The sequence below is a fragment of the Sander lucioperca genome, chromosome 6 (assembly GCF_008315115.2).
Source record: "Sander lucioperca isolate FBNREF2018 chromosome 6, SLUC_FBN_1.2, whole genome shotgun sequence".
Classification (NCBI taxonomy): Eukaryota; Metazoa; Chordata; class Actinopteri; order Perciformes; family Percidae; genus Sander; species Sander lucioperca.
In genome coordinates, this window is record NC_050178.1 from 31,749,484 (window position 1) to 31,766,513 (window position 17,030).

A 17,030-nucleotide genomic window follows, 5' to 3' on the forward strand; every position below is an offset into this window, starting at 1 on the left:
TTCCTCCCTTTGTGTGAATTTCCCGCCATTGTGATTGTCTACCCCGCCCCTTATTGGTTTCACCTGTTTTCCCCTACCTCATGTATAAATAGTCCTTGTCTCCCTTTGTCTTGTGCCAGTTTGTCTTGTCCAACGTTCCAACCAGGTTTCCATGTTATCAGGTTTTGTTTGTAATTTTGTGATCCTCCAAGTGAGCGATTTTCTTTCTTTGAACTTTGATCCTCATTGTGAGTGTTGTTTTGTTTGAACTCTACCCAGTAAACTACTTTTGTTATACCTACTATTGTTTGAGAGTCATGCATTTGAGTCCCCCAGTCTCATGTCTGAGGTCGTTACACAAGTAATGGAAGGTCATAGAATTGAACATAAGGGCAACAGAGCCCATCCTCCGCCTGCAGTCACACACAATTGACAAGCTTTCCGTTTTCAAACACTTAACTCACAGAAAATCAGGATAGTGTTTAAATATTGGCCAAAAGTCCGATCAATAAGGCCATCTGGTTTGTGAAATGCCAGTATGAGATCAGACCAGACAGGCAAATGAGTTCATGAATACAGCGAGCTTGGCAGTCATTCAGTGCATTAACAAGGCTTAAACTTAATAAACTAACTTCCCTCATTTTTTTGAGTGATCCTAATTCCTTCTTGTTCATTTGATTTCATCATTGCCACGCACACCAGCACTCAAAAAATGGGACAAAAGGAGTCGCCTAAATAAAACACACACTTGTGTAAACACAAAACAAAGCTTTCAGTTGTACGTGACTTTCATCAGGATACATTTCTGGTGTTATAAATCCTCTAAAGGGGTACCTGTTGCCAGATTTAAAATGTCCACACAGATTATTCAAAATCTGTGAGTAACCAAAAAGTTGGATATGTGTACTAGCAGCTAGAAAGAATAGTGATGTGCATCACTTTCAGAAACAGTGAATCTCTGTAAATGTAACAAAATGAGACAAAACTGTTAGAAGAACCCAACATATCTAGCCAGCAGCATTGTATGACTTTACCTCACATATAATAATCAAATGAGAAATAGCTGTCACTTCACATATAAATCTGCTGGGTGGATGCACGTCAAGCCTCTGGGCTTTGATCATGTGCAGTGCTGGTATGAGTGTTTCTAACAGAGGCTTTTCCCTCATGCAGTAACAGGTGACATGAAGAATGCCTCATGACCAATCCTGCTCCGATTAATAAAGGCTTTTTTCACAGCAGACATTTTGACAAGTGAATTTCCCCATTGTGGGATGAATAAAGTATTATCTAATCTAATCTAATTTTGACTTAAAAGCACATTAGCGATGGCTCCGTTCTGTTCAAGTGTCCCAGTAAGTCATGGCAGTGTGACAGTGAGCCAGGACACTGAAACTGAATCTGCTAAATAGAATTCAGCCACCATTCATTTTATTATTTGCACCTTTACTTTTCCTACTGTCACATGTCAGCTTGATTCTGCATGTTGCCCAGCCCAGGGGGTTTCGTAGGGCCCAGCAGCTCCAGGGTCCCGTAACTAATCCGCCCCCTGGAGGCACACAAGCCATTGAAAGAAGGCATGATCAGAGGGAAACATGTGAAACTAAAGCTGAAAACTTTTTACAGGGATTATTTAAATTGCCAAACACAGGTGTGACTATTAACAGTGTTAATTGTTGCAACATGTTGTAATAATAGGTGGAACAGAGATATCTTGAATGATATTGGTTTCTTTAGTGCTTTACCTGCTATTACAAGTTAAAAAGGCTGCTGTAAAAAAAAAAGGTTTATGAATCTGGTTTGTTAAAGAATAATAAAGACAGATTTTCTTTTCAGCCTCTACGGCGTAGAGGAGTGGGCATGACAGAAATAGCTCTAAACCAGTGAGGGAGTGCAGCGCACAACTAGACTTACTGACACTAGAGGGAGCAACTGTAATTCTCCTTCATTCTGTCCTGTTCAGTATACTGTGAAACATAGGACCATTTATTAAATTATTTGGCATTTACCAACATACCAGACCAAATGATTTCTGTGCAAAATTTACAGAACATAAACAAAGCTGCCTGTCTATATATTTTGGAAAACAACTTGGCTATAAAAGTGTCCAAAACTGTGACCAAATGATGTATGAAGCTGAATAATCCCACTTTTATGTCGTTGTTTCTTGTGTTGTAGCATATTTTGTGTCAACAAATAAAAAGCATTGTTTTATTAACTAATTTCTTTTTCTATACACCCAAAAGCTGTGACTATTATGTAATGAATTTTCATGACATGCAACTACCCCCTCACCTAAAACTGTTAAATATATTTAAAATATATACTTTTTATTTGTAGTATGCTACAAGAAGTTTGCACTTGTTTTTGTTGTTTTTTAATAAAAAAACCTACAGACAAAAAAACTTTAGCTTCTTTGTTATTTTGGTTTGCTACCACCATCGATATAAAACAAATTGTTCTATACGGTTCTTTTTTTTTAATTTAATTTTTTTATTCAGAATACAATTTACAAATATTCAGTCAACACAGTTCGTAATCAAATAAAACTATACATACATAAGTGCAAATAATATAATATGAAAGTAATAAACTAAACAGAAACAAAAAAGATACAAAGGTTCAAAAGTGACAGACTTCAAAACATTATTAATGATATAGACAGCAGGAGCTCTTAATCAAACAACCTTGAGTAGACTTTCTTATTGGATATCTATTATTATATACGGTTCTATACATAGACACATATATATATATATATATATATATATATATATATATATATATATATATATATATATATACATACATCATGGATGTATTAAGAGAACGATATATATATATATATATATATATGTCTATGGTTCTATACATGGACTGTATATAAGAATAATAATAATAAAGTTCTATATCTATGGCTACAACTTCCTTCTCCGACGTTGATAACGTAAAACGTCATCGTTGTGTCACCATGTGACCTGTGAGGCTAGTTTGTTGGATGTTCGTTTCTTTTGTCGGTAAAATACGACTCAATTTCTCGACTTGCACCAACTGACAATAAAACCAAGATTTTAAACTCAACTCACAGTATTTGGAGAAAACAAATCATTTTACGTACTTGTCTGCACCAGTGTTCCCTTCACAACGAGTCAAACGGAAGACGCTTTTGAGGAGTCTCTGAAATACCACCCGGCTACATGAGTCGGTGTGCTTTGAACACAAAAACGAACGCTCCCGAGGTAACGCGGGAAACGCTACTGTGTTGGTTCAGTGTTTTCCAGAGAAGAGCAACCGCCACGCTAATCCACATGTTTACGGATATTATCATTATCAGTGCCAACAAATGACCTGACCCCGACAGTCTTTAGCTGTTTCGCTCCGATCTGAGAAAGTGGAACCTCGACAACACCGCTGCCCTCGGCAGGCTGTGGTGTATCCGGACCGTTTGAACTAACGAGGAGCAGTTAATTATATGTCGGTCCCCGCGCTGCTCGTTAACGTTTGTCTCTGTAGCCACCGAGCACTTGTTAGCTCACACACAAAGAGTGGAATCTCGCTAACTAGCTAGCTAAACAACCAACAAACCTCCAGTTCTGTTGATTTGAAAAATGGATACGTTTCAGAAGGTGGAAAAGATAGGAGAAGGGACGTATGGAGTGGTTTACAAAGCCAAGAACAAAGTCACCGGAGAAACTGTTGCGCTGAAAAAAATCCGACTAGACACGTAAGTTTACTCATGACGAGTGTTGTTGGTTATCATCTGAGGCCAAGCTAACGTTACTGGAGATAACTGTTGCTTTTACTTAGCTTCAAATGTGATGAAACCGTTTTACTCACCCATCAGGGTGTGACCGGCAGACGACATTTGCAAAGAGCTATTTTGCAGAGCTTCCTCCCATCACTCTTTAGTGTTAGACGTATAAAACAAAACCTATTAAGTTAACGTTACAGTGACAGTGTTTCTCAACCACCAGCCTTTACACTGCAACTACATTTAGACACTGCTCATGTTTTTCCCTACACATAAAAGCACTTATATTTTAAATTCGACACATTTTACCGCAGCCGTTTATGTTAGTATAACACCAAAATATGATACACAATAAGAAAGAACCTATAATCCATGGTTGGTGTTTTGCAGTGGTACCCAACCTGCTCCCATCCAAATCTGGGGGATTACATGATAATTAAGGATATAACATGTTGTTGTTTTTTGTGAACGTTTATCTTTTAAGAAAAAAGGAAATATTACTTTTGGATTGGACTGCACAGAATATGTCCACACTAAGGCATTAGTCTGTGATGAGGGGTCACAAGTCGACATTGCTTCATTATAAGGGGCCAGGAGCCAGAAAGGCTGAGAACCTCTCTCTCTCTCTCTCTCTCTCTCTCTCTCTCTCTCTCTCTCTCTCTCTCTCTCTCTCTCTCTCTCTCTCTCTCTCTATATATATCTATATATATATATATATATATATATATCTATATATATATATATATATATATATATATATATATAAAATATGCATATTTAAATGTGGGTCTGATTGTTGCCTGAGTGCACTGTGCAATAGAAACATGCATACGGTACATTGTGTAGGCTTACTTAAGAAAATCAAAATGTAAATTTTTTTTGTAATATTCATGTGCTCCCATGCTGTGCCAAGGAACATCATTTCCCAGGCTTTAGCAGGTGGCATTACTGACTCACTTTATCCAGTGTTTCCTGACCTTTGTGTCAGAATACAGAAATCAGGAGCATTGCTGTGCTCATCTTTTGCTGGCTGATATGTAAGCTTAAGTTGTGTTGACTGTTTGCCCTATGAAACAAGCAGATATTGTAAAATCATTAACCAAGCTGAAGTAAATAACATAAGTTTAAATGTCAACGTTATTATAACCTGAGATTAGTGAATGAGCCTAAGAAACTTAACCAGTTAATTTACCGTGTATTGCATGCAGGGAAACAGAGGGTGTACCAAGCACTGCCATCCGAGAGATTTCACTTCTCAAAGAACTCAGTCACCCAAATATAGTCAAGTAAGTGCCTACATGTTGCAGCTTTTAGCTAAATCCTGCTTGCAAGAGTCTTGTGTTACTTGTTTCCGTCCGATTTTAAGCTAACCTGTCTGTTAACATGTTTTAGATTGCGGGATGTTATCCACACCGAGAACAAGCTCTACCTTGTTTTTGAGTTCCTTCATCAGGATCTAAAAAAATTTATGGACTCCTTCACAGTCGCTGGTATCCCACTGCCTTTGGTTAAGGTAAACATCAGCTAGATTTGCAAAACATATGTCTTGATCTTTTCAAGAAATGAAGAGTAAATGGATTTCTGTGTTGACTTACCTGTGTGTGTGTGTGTGTGTGTGTGTATATATATATATATATATATATATATATATATATATATATATATATTTCTGTTTTGTAGAGTTATCTTTTCCAGCTGTTGCAAGGCCTGGCCTTCTGCCACTCTCACAGGGTTCTTCATCGAGACCTGAAGCCCCAGAACCTCCTCATCAACGCCCAGGGGGAGATCAAGCTCGCTGACTTTGGCCTGGCAAGAGCCTTCGGGGTGCCCGTCCGCACATACACACATGAGGTAACGTGTACAGCTACTCTGTTCATGTCAACAGGCTTCTTCTAAAAAATGTAGTCATATGGTTTGAAGTACATATTCATTACTAGCCCAGCAGCAAAGTACACTCTACCATGTTTCCTCTGAGTGAATTGAGCCTTCTGGTATAGTCAGAAAACATCTCACAATAGGGCTAGGCTTTGTGTTACTAAACAAAGCTGTTTCAGGATTTTTCTTATTTTTCAGTGCATTTTTTTTTTTTATATTTATATACATTTATTTTGGTTCATTTCTTCCTGAGAAATTGTTTTCCTGAATATAAACTTGCTTCTGTGATGTTTTTTAGGTGGTAACACTTTGGTACAGAGCACCAGAAATCCTCCTGGGCTGTAAATACTACTCCACAGCTGTCGACATCTGGAGTCTGGGTTGCATCTTTGCTGAAATGGTAATTTGCACTGTCATGTTATGTTTTACAATAGGCTTCACTGTGATTGAATTAAGCCTCAGGGTTCATATGTTTTGAAAAAACCTGGAAAAGTTATGGAATTTAAAAAATACAAATTCCAGGCCTGGAAAGGTTTTGGAAACCATAAAAAGACCCAGAAAGTTTTGGAAAAGTCATGGAATTTTTTTTTTAACACAGCATAATAATATGTGATTAATAAATGTATTTCACGTCGTCCTAACCTCAGCGTTCTATTCGTGGAGCGATATTACGACTCCCACTATGAACCACATAAATTGTCATTCATTTTATTGTTAAACCTCTGAGGGTAAACTTTAACACAGATTTTTATTCTAATTGTATAATGTCGACTGACATTTTCAGGAATACATAGTCATGGAAATTTGCCGAAAAGGTCATGGAAAAGTATTGGTTAAAATGCGTATGAACCCTGAAGCCTGCACACTATGGATCAAACGTACCATCTAACCAGCAGACTCCCCTCACTGTCCACTGTTGTACAGCTCACCAAGAGGGCCTTGTTCCCCGGCGACTCTGAGATCGATCAGTTATTCCGAATCTTCCGCACCTTGGGCACACCTGATGAGACTGTCTGGCCTGGAGTCACATCAATGCCCGACTACAAACCATCTTTCCCCAAGTGGGCCCGGCAGGAATTATCTAAAGTGGTGCCGATTCTTGATGAGGATGGAAGAGAACTGCTTGGAGTGAGAACATTTGTCATTCATTCACAGATTAAGTTAGCATTCATTACCTTCGCGGAGGAAGGCGTTCTCTTGTGCTTGTTTGTGTGTAAGTCAGCGAGACCAAAAAAGGATGATACGATATATGTACAGCTGGAGAAAAAGGTAAAATAAAACATAAACTACTGCACTTAAATGCAACAATCAGGGTAGTCTCTATTAATTTTAATGACGATCCAGATGCAGATTACAAGTTAAGTCATTTTTGCAGAAGTGTGCACTCTAAGTGCTTTATTTTATTACCTTTTATAGTAGAGCTGCGACAATTAGTTGATTAATCGATTAGTCCATTAACAGAATATCAGCATCAATTTCAATAATCGATTGGTCATTTCCGTAATCTTTCAAGCAGAAATGCAGCTTCTTCAGTGTGAGGATTCAATGTTTTTCTTTGCCATATATGATAGTAAACTGATTACATATACATTTCGGACTGTTGTTTGAATAAAACAAGCAATCTGGATACATGATTTTGGGCTGTGGAAAATTATAACCGGCAACATTTTTTCACTATTTCCCGACTTTTTATAGACTAAAAGGATAAATCGATCAAGAAAATAATTGGTTGTTTAATTAAAATTATCGTTCGTTGCAGCCCTACTTTATAGACCCATTGTTTGACTATGTATTTTTTTCCATTTCTGTTGTTGTTCTTGCAGGAAATGCTGAATTATGATCCAAACAAAAGGTTATCTGCCAAAAACGCCCTCGCACATCGATACTTCCGCGACGTCACCATGCCAGTTCCTCATCTGAGACTCTGAGTCAAGCAAAATATCAGTCCATTATTAACGCCAACAATGTCTAAGCAATAAGGACCTGCTCGCTTCATAGCCACGGCTGGAATGGACAGAAAATGTGGACACTACAGGATATGTTGGATCCTTCAAAGGATATTTGTTAATACCTAAAACCAGCTTTCTAGATGACAGACATCCCGAGAGGTTTGCTGTTTTTTCAGCCATGATGTTATAATAGTTATAAATGCTAAACTGTAATTTTCAATATCAATATCATTTTGCATATTTGTGTACAACTGCCATTTTTGATGCTAATGTTATTTGTGATTGGGATGGTCCTGTGACTGAGTGCAGGTCAGGTAGACTCATTCTAGTTATCTGCCATTACCCAATCTGCCAATACAGCCTTTTCCTAATTTAAATGGTATGTTGGCTTTAGGAAGTCCAAATTCAAATAGTCAGTTAGTTAGAATTAAATATGATTGAATAAGTGTGTGGGATAGTGCCAATAACAAATGTCATGCTTTGTTGACTGAGCAGCAGCTGAATGAAAGAGGTAGGGGACAGTTGTCACACAACGAACGTCAGCTAACAACAGTTTGTGCTAAAAGAACATGAGACTACGGTTGTGTTCTTTTAGGTTGATTTTCTTGCACTTAAATTCTATTTTTGGGTTTAAAGTATCTTGAAGTGGTTTTATAACGGCACCTTTAGTTTAACACACAAACATGTTTATTGGTCGTTCAGATTTGTTGGCAGGATTACTCCCCCAGACTGAAGTTCTCAGAGCTTTGTACATACAGTTGTGAAATACAAATTATCCCTGTTGTAATTCAGATTTTACGGAATTTAAAGTGCTGTTGCATCTTTCTTACTCTAGATTTTATTCAAACGTTATGAACCGTTTTTATGGATATTGTTTATTTACAGTTTGAAAAAAATAAACTTGTTTAAACAACTGTTACCGTTTGTCGATGTGAGGAACATTTTTGGATGATGTCTTTTTCAGTTCTGCAGCCAAGTGAAACAAGTATGCCAAATAGTTTGAGACTCAAATACCAGAGCCAAATGCTGTCTCGCATTGTTAAATCAAATTGCTGTTACGCTTCATTGATCTTTGCTGGACAAATACACAGGTCCACTTCTGCAGTTGGCATCTCGTCAGAATGGCTTTGTTAACCTGTTAATATTTCTTAAAGTGTAATTTTCTCTAGAAAAAAAATACATGACAGTTTAAGAATTAAAATGATACGGAAAGGACAAAGGCAATGTTTTGTTTTCAAGACAAAGAAGTATCAATTAAAGTTAGATGAACTGGTGGTGTGAGGATAAAGTAAATTACCCTGAAAAACAGTTTCACAAAGACCCCAAACAACTGATTGTGTTCTCCAATGAAATATACTCAGCAAAAAAAGAAACGTCCGGTCACTTTCAACTGCTTTTATATTTTAAGCAAACTTAACATATGCAAATATTTGTATGAACATTAAAATATTTAACAACTAAGACTTAAACAGAACAATTTTCACAGATGTGACTAACAGAAATGGAATAATCAAAATCAAAAGTAGCCCTCAGTATCTGGTGTGGCCACCGGCTGCATTAAGTACTGCAGTGCATCTCCTCATGTACTGCGCCAGACTGGCCAGTTCTTACGGTTGTTGGTGCCATCCTGCACCCAGGGGCGTCGGACTGGGGGGAAAAAGGGGACTGAGTACCCAGGGCCCTCATGTGAGGAGGGCCCAAAAAGATGCTAGAATGAATAGCTGTGGTTGCGGGCAGGGGCCCATAGAAAATGCCTTTTTACAGGGCCCAGAATTTTGTGCTATGCCCCATCCTGTACCTGTCCTGCAGGTGTGATATTCGGATGTACTGATCCTATGCAGTTGTTGTTACACATGGTCTGCCACTGCAAGGACAATCAACTGTGCTTCCTGTCTCCCTGTAGCGCTGTCCTAGGCATCCCACAGTAGGGACATTGCAATGTATTGCCCAGGCCACATCTGCTGTCCTCATGCCTCCTTGCACCATGCCTAAGGCACGTTTACGCAGATTAGCAGGCGTCTTTCTTTTGGTGTTTTTCAGAGTCAGTAGAAAGGTCTCTTTACTTTCCTAATTTTCTTATAACTGTGACCTTAATTGCCTACTGCCTGCAAGCTGTTATTGTCTTTTCAACCATTCAACAGGTGCATGTTCATTAATTGTTTGTTTCATTGAATAAGCATGGAAAACATTGTTTAAACTCTTTACAATGAAGATATCTAAAGTTATTTTGAATTTTACAAAAGTATCTTTAAAATACAGTGTCCTGAAAAAGGGGCGTTTCTTTTTTTTTTGCTGCGTTTACAACCAATCAATTAAATACGTTTTTATTAGTCAGCGCCATACTTAGACATCATGTCAGTCAATGCATTTCACCTTTAAGGAGCAAGGTTGAAATCGAGAAAAGATGTACAGTAACCGAGAAAGTAATGCATTGCTATCTGCCACAGTGTCTTTTTGATGATGCCACAAGGGGACGTTAAAGTCTAAAATGTTTAAATCTTACACATAGTGACTTTAATATGTTTGTGCCTGCACATCCTGCACATTAAGGAAGACAGACTCCTTGTGATAACAGTTTGCCATTTATTTTCACAATGAACAATAATTAAAAGCAGAAATAGGAATAGATGATAGTGGGAAAAAATAGCATATTATAAGCACACAGTAAGAAATAGATGTTATATTCAATTATAAATAATAAACAAGTGCATTATATGAGAGGCATAATTCAAATAGTGGTGCTCTGTCAATCTTGGTGATTTCATTTAGTAAAAAGTTGACACCACAAAATACATATGTGCTCGACTTACGAGAAAAGTTCACATGATGCATAAACATAGAAATATAACAGCACTAGCCAGCTAGCTTTTTTTTGCACGTATCCTAATATCCCAGGTTTATTTATTGCAGTTCTGAGATTGCCCCCCATAGTGACAACATTGCTGTAGTTGCACTATACGTGGCAACATCATATAATTGGATTATAGCCGTTGTTGAAATTTATAAAGCTGCAAAATGAACTTTGAGCCATAACTCAAGAAAATGTTTATTTTCTTCTATCTTTTAAACTAAGCATTGCTTTTTAATATAATATGACAAATGTTATATAGTTCAGCAACATTAAAGCCTGTGTTTTGACTGAATTATTATAGCTGCTAGTACACACACTTGTCTTTGTCTTTGATTCCCCATAAAGCAATGGGATGAATTATTGCAGGAAACGAGTTTGCTTTCATTTATGCACTCAGCAATGCTACCAAGATATATGTTATCAAAATGTATTCAGACAGCAAAATGACATGTCAAGTAGAAAAAGATTGGACATATTTTGACAGTGAGGTTAAAGCGAGTGGTCCGGTAAATTATACTAATTTAAAAGTATGATGTGTCCTATATTTGCAGCATGAACAATAAGAAACAAGTGCTTGGCTCACATCTGAAAGTGTGAAAGTATACAGATACAGTTTTACAATCCAGCCCTTTTGAACCTTTTTGGGCTTTTAGACTTAAAGGGCCAGTGTGTAGGATTTAGGGGGATCTATTGGCAGAAATGGAATATAGGCTAATATTTATAATTACATTTTTATTAGTGTATATTCACCTGAAACTAAGAATTGTTGTAGAATGAACCCTTCATATCTACAGATACAGGAGCTCTCTTCCCTGTTTCTACCAGGGGTTAATGCGTTTCATGCATAGACTGCATAAGTGAAGCCAAAACATCTCGATCGCCCCCTGGTGGCTGGCTGCAATAAAGGTAATAAATCACGCCCCCACAATGTTAGCGGATGGGACACGGGCCAAACTTAAAAATCAAAGTACACGTCAAATACTTTTTTCCCAAACATGGTTTCTGTCATTTTAGGTAGCAGAGGTTTGTTTAAGTGTTAATTTTTCTGATAAGTTTGGTTTTTATTAGTTATTTCATGCTATAAAAACAGGGCGAAACGTCATGATTGACAGCTGTGATTGACATCTGAATAGTCAGGCTGGTGTATGGGCGGGACTTCGATACCGCGGCTCCACCTCCAGATCACTACCAGACTCTGGCTCCAAAATTACAAGATGGCAGTGCCTGTACCTGGGATATTTTGGCTTCACTTTTGTACAGTGGGAGGAAGTGGAGACGCGTCGTCCATCTTTATATACAGTCTATGGTTTCTACAGCAGCCCAGAACGGACAAACCAAACACCTTCTCTAGAGGGGGCCTTTTGCGTTACGTAAAGGCTACCAAAGATTCCACTACAGGCTTAGAAAGGGAGGGGTGAGCGGGGGGGATTTACTACACATCAAGAATACTTCACGTCACTGCTGACCATTTTGCATACCATGCTGGAGTGTTGGCAACTTTTGAATTTATTTCTCCTACCCTCTGTTGTTGTCCATTCATTTCCGAATGGTATAAAAAAAAAAGTTGCAGACTCTTGAAACTTGCTTGACTTGTAACAGTGCACTCATTTTTAGAAAATGTTCTGTAATTTTTTAGACTTTTCAACAACTGTTATTATTATATCACGTCATAATAATGAAACTGAAAAAAAACCTGCACACTTGATGGTCACTCGATTACACAGTTAAAGTATGTTTCAACATTGATTTTTATAAAATTAAAGCTTTATTGCATAACTTTTTAAATATTAATGAACGTCCGTTATGACAGCCATTGTCAAATGAGTTGATACAAAGCTAATTAAGACTATCAGCTCCACAAAACTCTCTCTGTATTTCTCAGTATGGCTATGTTCAGCAAATGGTGTTGTCCGGCGACTTTCGCGCACAGAAACTTGAGTGAAGATAATTACCTCTTCTAAAGGGTCCATCATGTTTTTTTTAATCCTCCGTGTCCTCCTTGGCTACAAACAAACTGCGTGGAGGAGGTGTGGGGGTGGTGTGCGATCACTGAAGGCAGTGATGTTGTCATTACTTTGAATTCCTCATCATTGGGGAGACAGAAACTATGCACTATAGCTTTAAAAATGGTCAGCAGTAATATAAAGTACACATGATTTGTAGTTAGGGAGCTTAAAATTGTAAAAACAATGGAGTGGTACTTTAAGATGGTTTGGGTTTGGTGCCGTGTATTATTTAGCTCAAATTTCTAGTTTCTTTTTCATGATTAGCTTGTACAGGATCTGGTAGCCATCATCCCATGCATAGAGCAGCTGCTCCTGCGGGTTGTACTTTAGACTTGAGTGGGTTCCGTAACGCTTTGGAAAGTAAACCAGGGGTGCTTCTTCATTGGTCACCATATCATTGACGTCAAACACACACTGGACACGTGAGCGACCGGGCTGCTTGGTGTTGTACACCACATACAAAGTGCCACAGATGACAAAAGCCCCCTCCGCATTCTCTCTCGGACAGTTTGTGTCCCACATTTGCTCGTTGTCCAGCGAGTTGGCGTCCATTTTAGCCAGAGAAATGTACCTCTCGTTCTGCCGTGAGGCATAAATGACCCACAGGCCTTCCTCGTCCACAGCCAGGTCCATCACTGTCTCGGGGGTCAGGCCGTACGGTGGGACATGGTCCTGCACTGGGAACACTGCGCTGTCTGTCACAGAGCTGTTGTTCATGTCATATTTAACCACCATTATCTCGTCAGCCTGATTTATATAATACGCGTGATTGTTGAGGACAACGTGTCCTGTTCCCTTCCAGGCAGACGGAAGCTTCAGGTTTTTGGACAGAGACATGCCCAGCGAGCGGGAGAAGTCTTGCACAGAGGCAAACTCATGGATGGTGTCTTCATCCGTCCCGTTAAAAATGTAGACCTTCCCAGAGCCGCTGCTGGTGTCTTTGGTCCACATGCCCTTTGGCCCTCCGACTCGCTTCAAGATCTTCATGGCTTTTATGGTGGAGATCATGTCGCTGCAGTCTGAAAATGTTCACATTTTGTTATCATTTAAATATATCAGGACTGTTTTTAAAGGAATAGCTCGACATTTTAGGAAGTATGTTTACCGCTATTTGCTTTCTTGTAAAGAGTTATACAAGAAGATTATTACGACTCCCATATTTGCCTGCTCATTGTCAGCAGGAGACAGTTAGCTTGTTGTCATTGTGAGGTTGCCAAACAACCAGCAGAGACTCCAGGAGGTCATTGCAACCAGCCAGCAAATAGTCCAGTACCTAGAACCACAACTGTTGTTTTTACACTGGGCTTTTTGTACAGATTTAACTGAAGAAATGTGATGTGTTAATTAGTGAGCTTTAGAGGTGCTGGTATGGAACTTTAGTTAGCTTTGGACAGAGCCAGGCTAGCTGTTTTCCCGTGTTTCCACTCTTTATGCTAAGCTAAGCTAACTGGCTACTGATTCCAGCTTCATATTTAACGGGCAGATATGAGAGTTGTATCAATCTTCTCATCCAACTCTCGGCAAGAAAGACGTTAAGCGTATTTCCCCAAATGTTAAATAATTCATTTAAGTCATTTGGGACATGGTCAAGTCAAGTCCTTGAGGGTATATCCAAGTTAAATCCTCATGTTTGTACTTTAAGTGTGAAGTCTGAAGACTACAGCTTTGAGACTGTATTATGTGTTTTCACCCAAGACGGAGAATAAAGCCTGTCTTTGCCTTATTTGTTTATGTTGTATAAATATGGGTGACAAATTAAAGAGAAGGCCAGCATAAAGTGTCTTTGTAAGGTTTTGGACCACCATCCCAAATCCCATGGCTTAAGGAAGGCAGTGCCACAGACAGGGAAGGAAGTCGGAAAGTATTAAGAAAAGGACTGACACATTGTTGGTTTTTGTATTTTCATTGGATTTGGTGATTTGGGATAGAACAACAGAATAATACCATCCTTTTTCTTTGTGTGAACAAATCTCAATAATGGAATGTTTTTAAATTTCTACAAAACTAAGAGTAGAGGGATGACTGAAGGGTGTGTTGCCTCACACAGGTGATGGAAAACTCTTTTGGTGACTTTTGATAACTGATGAGCGATCTGCCCAATCTGAGTTTTCTGTTGCACGACTAAAACAACTTTTGAACGTACACATGTTCAACCAAAACAAGTTCCTTCCCGAGGCTATTTTGCAGCGGCACCGTGGCTCCGTCCGGCGCTTAGCACCTGTGCTGTGGAGGAAGGTCTGGAAAAACGAGACTAGTCTAAATATGAATAAGCCAAAGGCTTTTGTGAAGTCTTTGACCTGCCAGTGGAGTGTTTGTGTGAAAATGTAAGACCAATTAATTCACTTTAAGTAGTTGATAAGTGATCTATCATTACTATATACCTGTTCTGTTCTGTAAATGATTAATTTAATGGGTACAGCATTACATACTTGAGGATTTGCTTGCTTTTCTCCATTTCAAATTATTGTAATTTTAGTTGTTGATCAGTTTAAGGTAGAACTAAGTAAGTATTTTCATATTCATACACAATAAAATACAGAACGCTTATTCTGATGAACAGAATAAATGTACTGTCCAAGTGCAGTTTAAACACATTATATCCCACCTGATAGTTTTGAGTACTTGGCCTTCTGCTTCTCCTTCACCAGTGTCACCTGCTGTTCTATCAGCTTGTCGTCCACGTCCACACACGGCTGAGCTCCGTTCTGAGTCTCCAAGTAGTCCAGCTCACGCTCCACCCGGTCCACCCTCGTCCCTACGCCATCCAGATTCATTCTCAGTGTCTCTTTCTCTTTATCCAGGTTCTCCAGCTGGGAAAGCATTTGTTGCTTCAGCTCCCGCAGCTCGGAGGCGTAGCGGGCGGTCTGTTCATGCCACAGAGAGATCCGGTCCTGTTTCAAAACAAGGTGACAAAGATCAGTCTAAATTTTTACACAAGCTGAGATGGTCACACTTGTTTCCATCTTACCTGTTTGTACTTCAGTAATGTGAGCAATACATGCTGTTTGTTTTACAGGAACTGCAAATGTACTTCTAGTAAGCTCTAAGAAGGCCATAATTTTATGTTCTTTAAGGCTCAGTAAATAGTCTGGGACAGAAAGGCATAATAAGTAGGAAGCTCATCCTTCAAACAACCAGGTTCAGCCCACACGTGGCAAGTTTCCACCCGGCTCAAATGTCTTTTAGCAAAACACTAAATCCTACCAACTCGCTCTGTAGCAGACTCTGACCTCTGAGGTGATCAGTGAAGTCTGAGACTACATTACAGAGAAATACAGACACTGAGGGATGTGGATGAATAATATTTTGAGGGAGTTTGGTTTAATGAACTCTAGTTAGTTTCAAACTCTGACTTTAGACCTAATATGAAAGTAATGTAATGAATGTAATATTACATGTTTTATATTTGATCTTTTCATACTAACAAAACCATAATATTAAAATAGAACAACTGACAAGATCCCTGTGGAGAGCTATTACTGGCTATACTATGAGGTTGGAACACCAAGAGAGCTATATTTGTATCCATCACAAAAATAAGGTTCCACACAGGTATGACATTCTCTGAAAGATGTTTAATCTGAAATGTGTTGTTGGTGAAATAATAACTGTTACTTCATCATCATGATACATGTCATTTTGGAATACCAATATAGCATAACTATTCATATATGCAAATCTGTACTAATCTTTTAAACTACATTTTCATCTCAGTCTCTGAACCCAGACAAGAAGCTCATACTCCCTATACATATCCGAGAGCTGTATTTTCCAGCATTTTCCTCAGGATTTTCCCACATCTGCATTCCATTGCCTGTCCTTGGAAGTTTCCTTTCACAGGGACTCTGGAGCACAGGGCTCGGCAGGGAGGTAAAATGAGTCTTACCTCAATAGCGAGCAGCCTCCGCTCCAAGTAGTCAATCAGTGTTTGGTGCTGAGCGGTGGCAAAGCAGGCCAAAGTAACCAAGACAACAAGTTCCCTCATTTTGTGTCAGCTCAGTCTCTTTGCCTCCTGGAGTGGAGTGAGAGTGTGGAGGAGCCAGCAGATTCCCAGAGGTGGGCTGGAATGTTTTAGTAAGCTGTCTGGGAGGAGCCAAAAACATCTGGTGAAGACACACAGGCACACAGTCTCTAAGAGAGACAATACACTGGTGTTCAGCTTTTACCTGATTGACAAACTGAACAAAAAAACAATATATAGTCTGATGTTTAAATGTATGTATGGCTTTACTCAAAACACAGGCCAGTAGTGTGGCGCCGGACCACGTTATGTAGAGTAGGAGCAGGAAGCATAATGTGAGTGGGAGTCAGGAGTCAGTGAGGCGCTGTACTCCTGTGTAAAGGGGAAGAACATGGACTGTGGATTTTAATCAACTAGCCTACATTACAATGCATTAATGAAAAATTCTGTGTAACACATTATGAACTATTCTAACAGATGAATTTCTCAGATGTTGTCCTGAGCTCTAATCCAAACAGTTATCTTTATTTTGGCAGGACATGAAAAAATGATGCAGACAGATCCAGGGGTTTAGATTAGATTAGATAACTTTATTAATCCTAAAAAGGAAACTGGTTTAATCACCATGAGTCACAAGAGACACAAGTCAGAAAGGTCA

The 17,030-nt window shown here is 38.9% G+C and overlaps 2 protein-coding genes across 2 annotated transcripts; one reads left to right on the forward strand and one right to left on the reverse strand.

Annotated features, from left to right (window-relative positions):
- The first annotated feature begins 2,972 nt into the window (after positions 1 to 2,972).
- cdk2 (cyclin-dependent kinase 2) lies at positions 2,973 to 8,473 on the forward strand. Its single transcript, XM_031322360.2, has 7 exons — positions 2,973 to 3,703; positions 4,939 to 5,016; positions 5,123 to 5,243; positions 5,411 to 5,581; positions 5,904 to 6,005; positions 6,530 to 6,733; positions 7,429 to 8,473. The coding sequence occupies exons 1-7, from the start codon at positions 3,588 to 3,590 to the stop codon at positions 7,531 to 7,533; spliced, it is 897 nt and encodes a 298-aa protein (XP_031178220.1). The 5' UTR covers positions 2,973 to 3,587; the 3' UTR covers positions 7,534 to 8,473.
- Positions 8,474 to 12,315: 3,842 nt separating this feature from the next.
- Positions 12,316 to 16,559, reverse strand: olfml3b (olfactomedin-like 3b). Its single transcript, XM_031322373.2, has 3 exons — positions 16,298 to 16,559; positions 15,017 to 15,302; positions 12,316 to 13,430 (listed from the first exon to the last, which is right to left on the reverse strand). Exons 1-3 carry the CDS (start codon positions 16,394 to 16,396, stop codon positions 12,646 to 12,648), a joined length of 1,170 nt encoding a protein of 389 aa, XP_031178233.1. The 5' UTR covers positions 16,397 to 16,559; the 3' UTR covers positions 12,316 to 12,645.
- Positions 16,560 to 17,030: the final 471 nt, after the last annotated feature.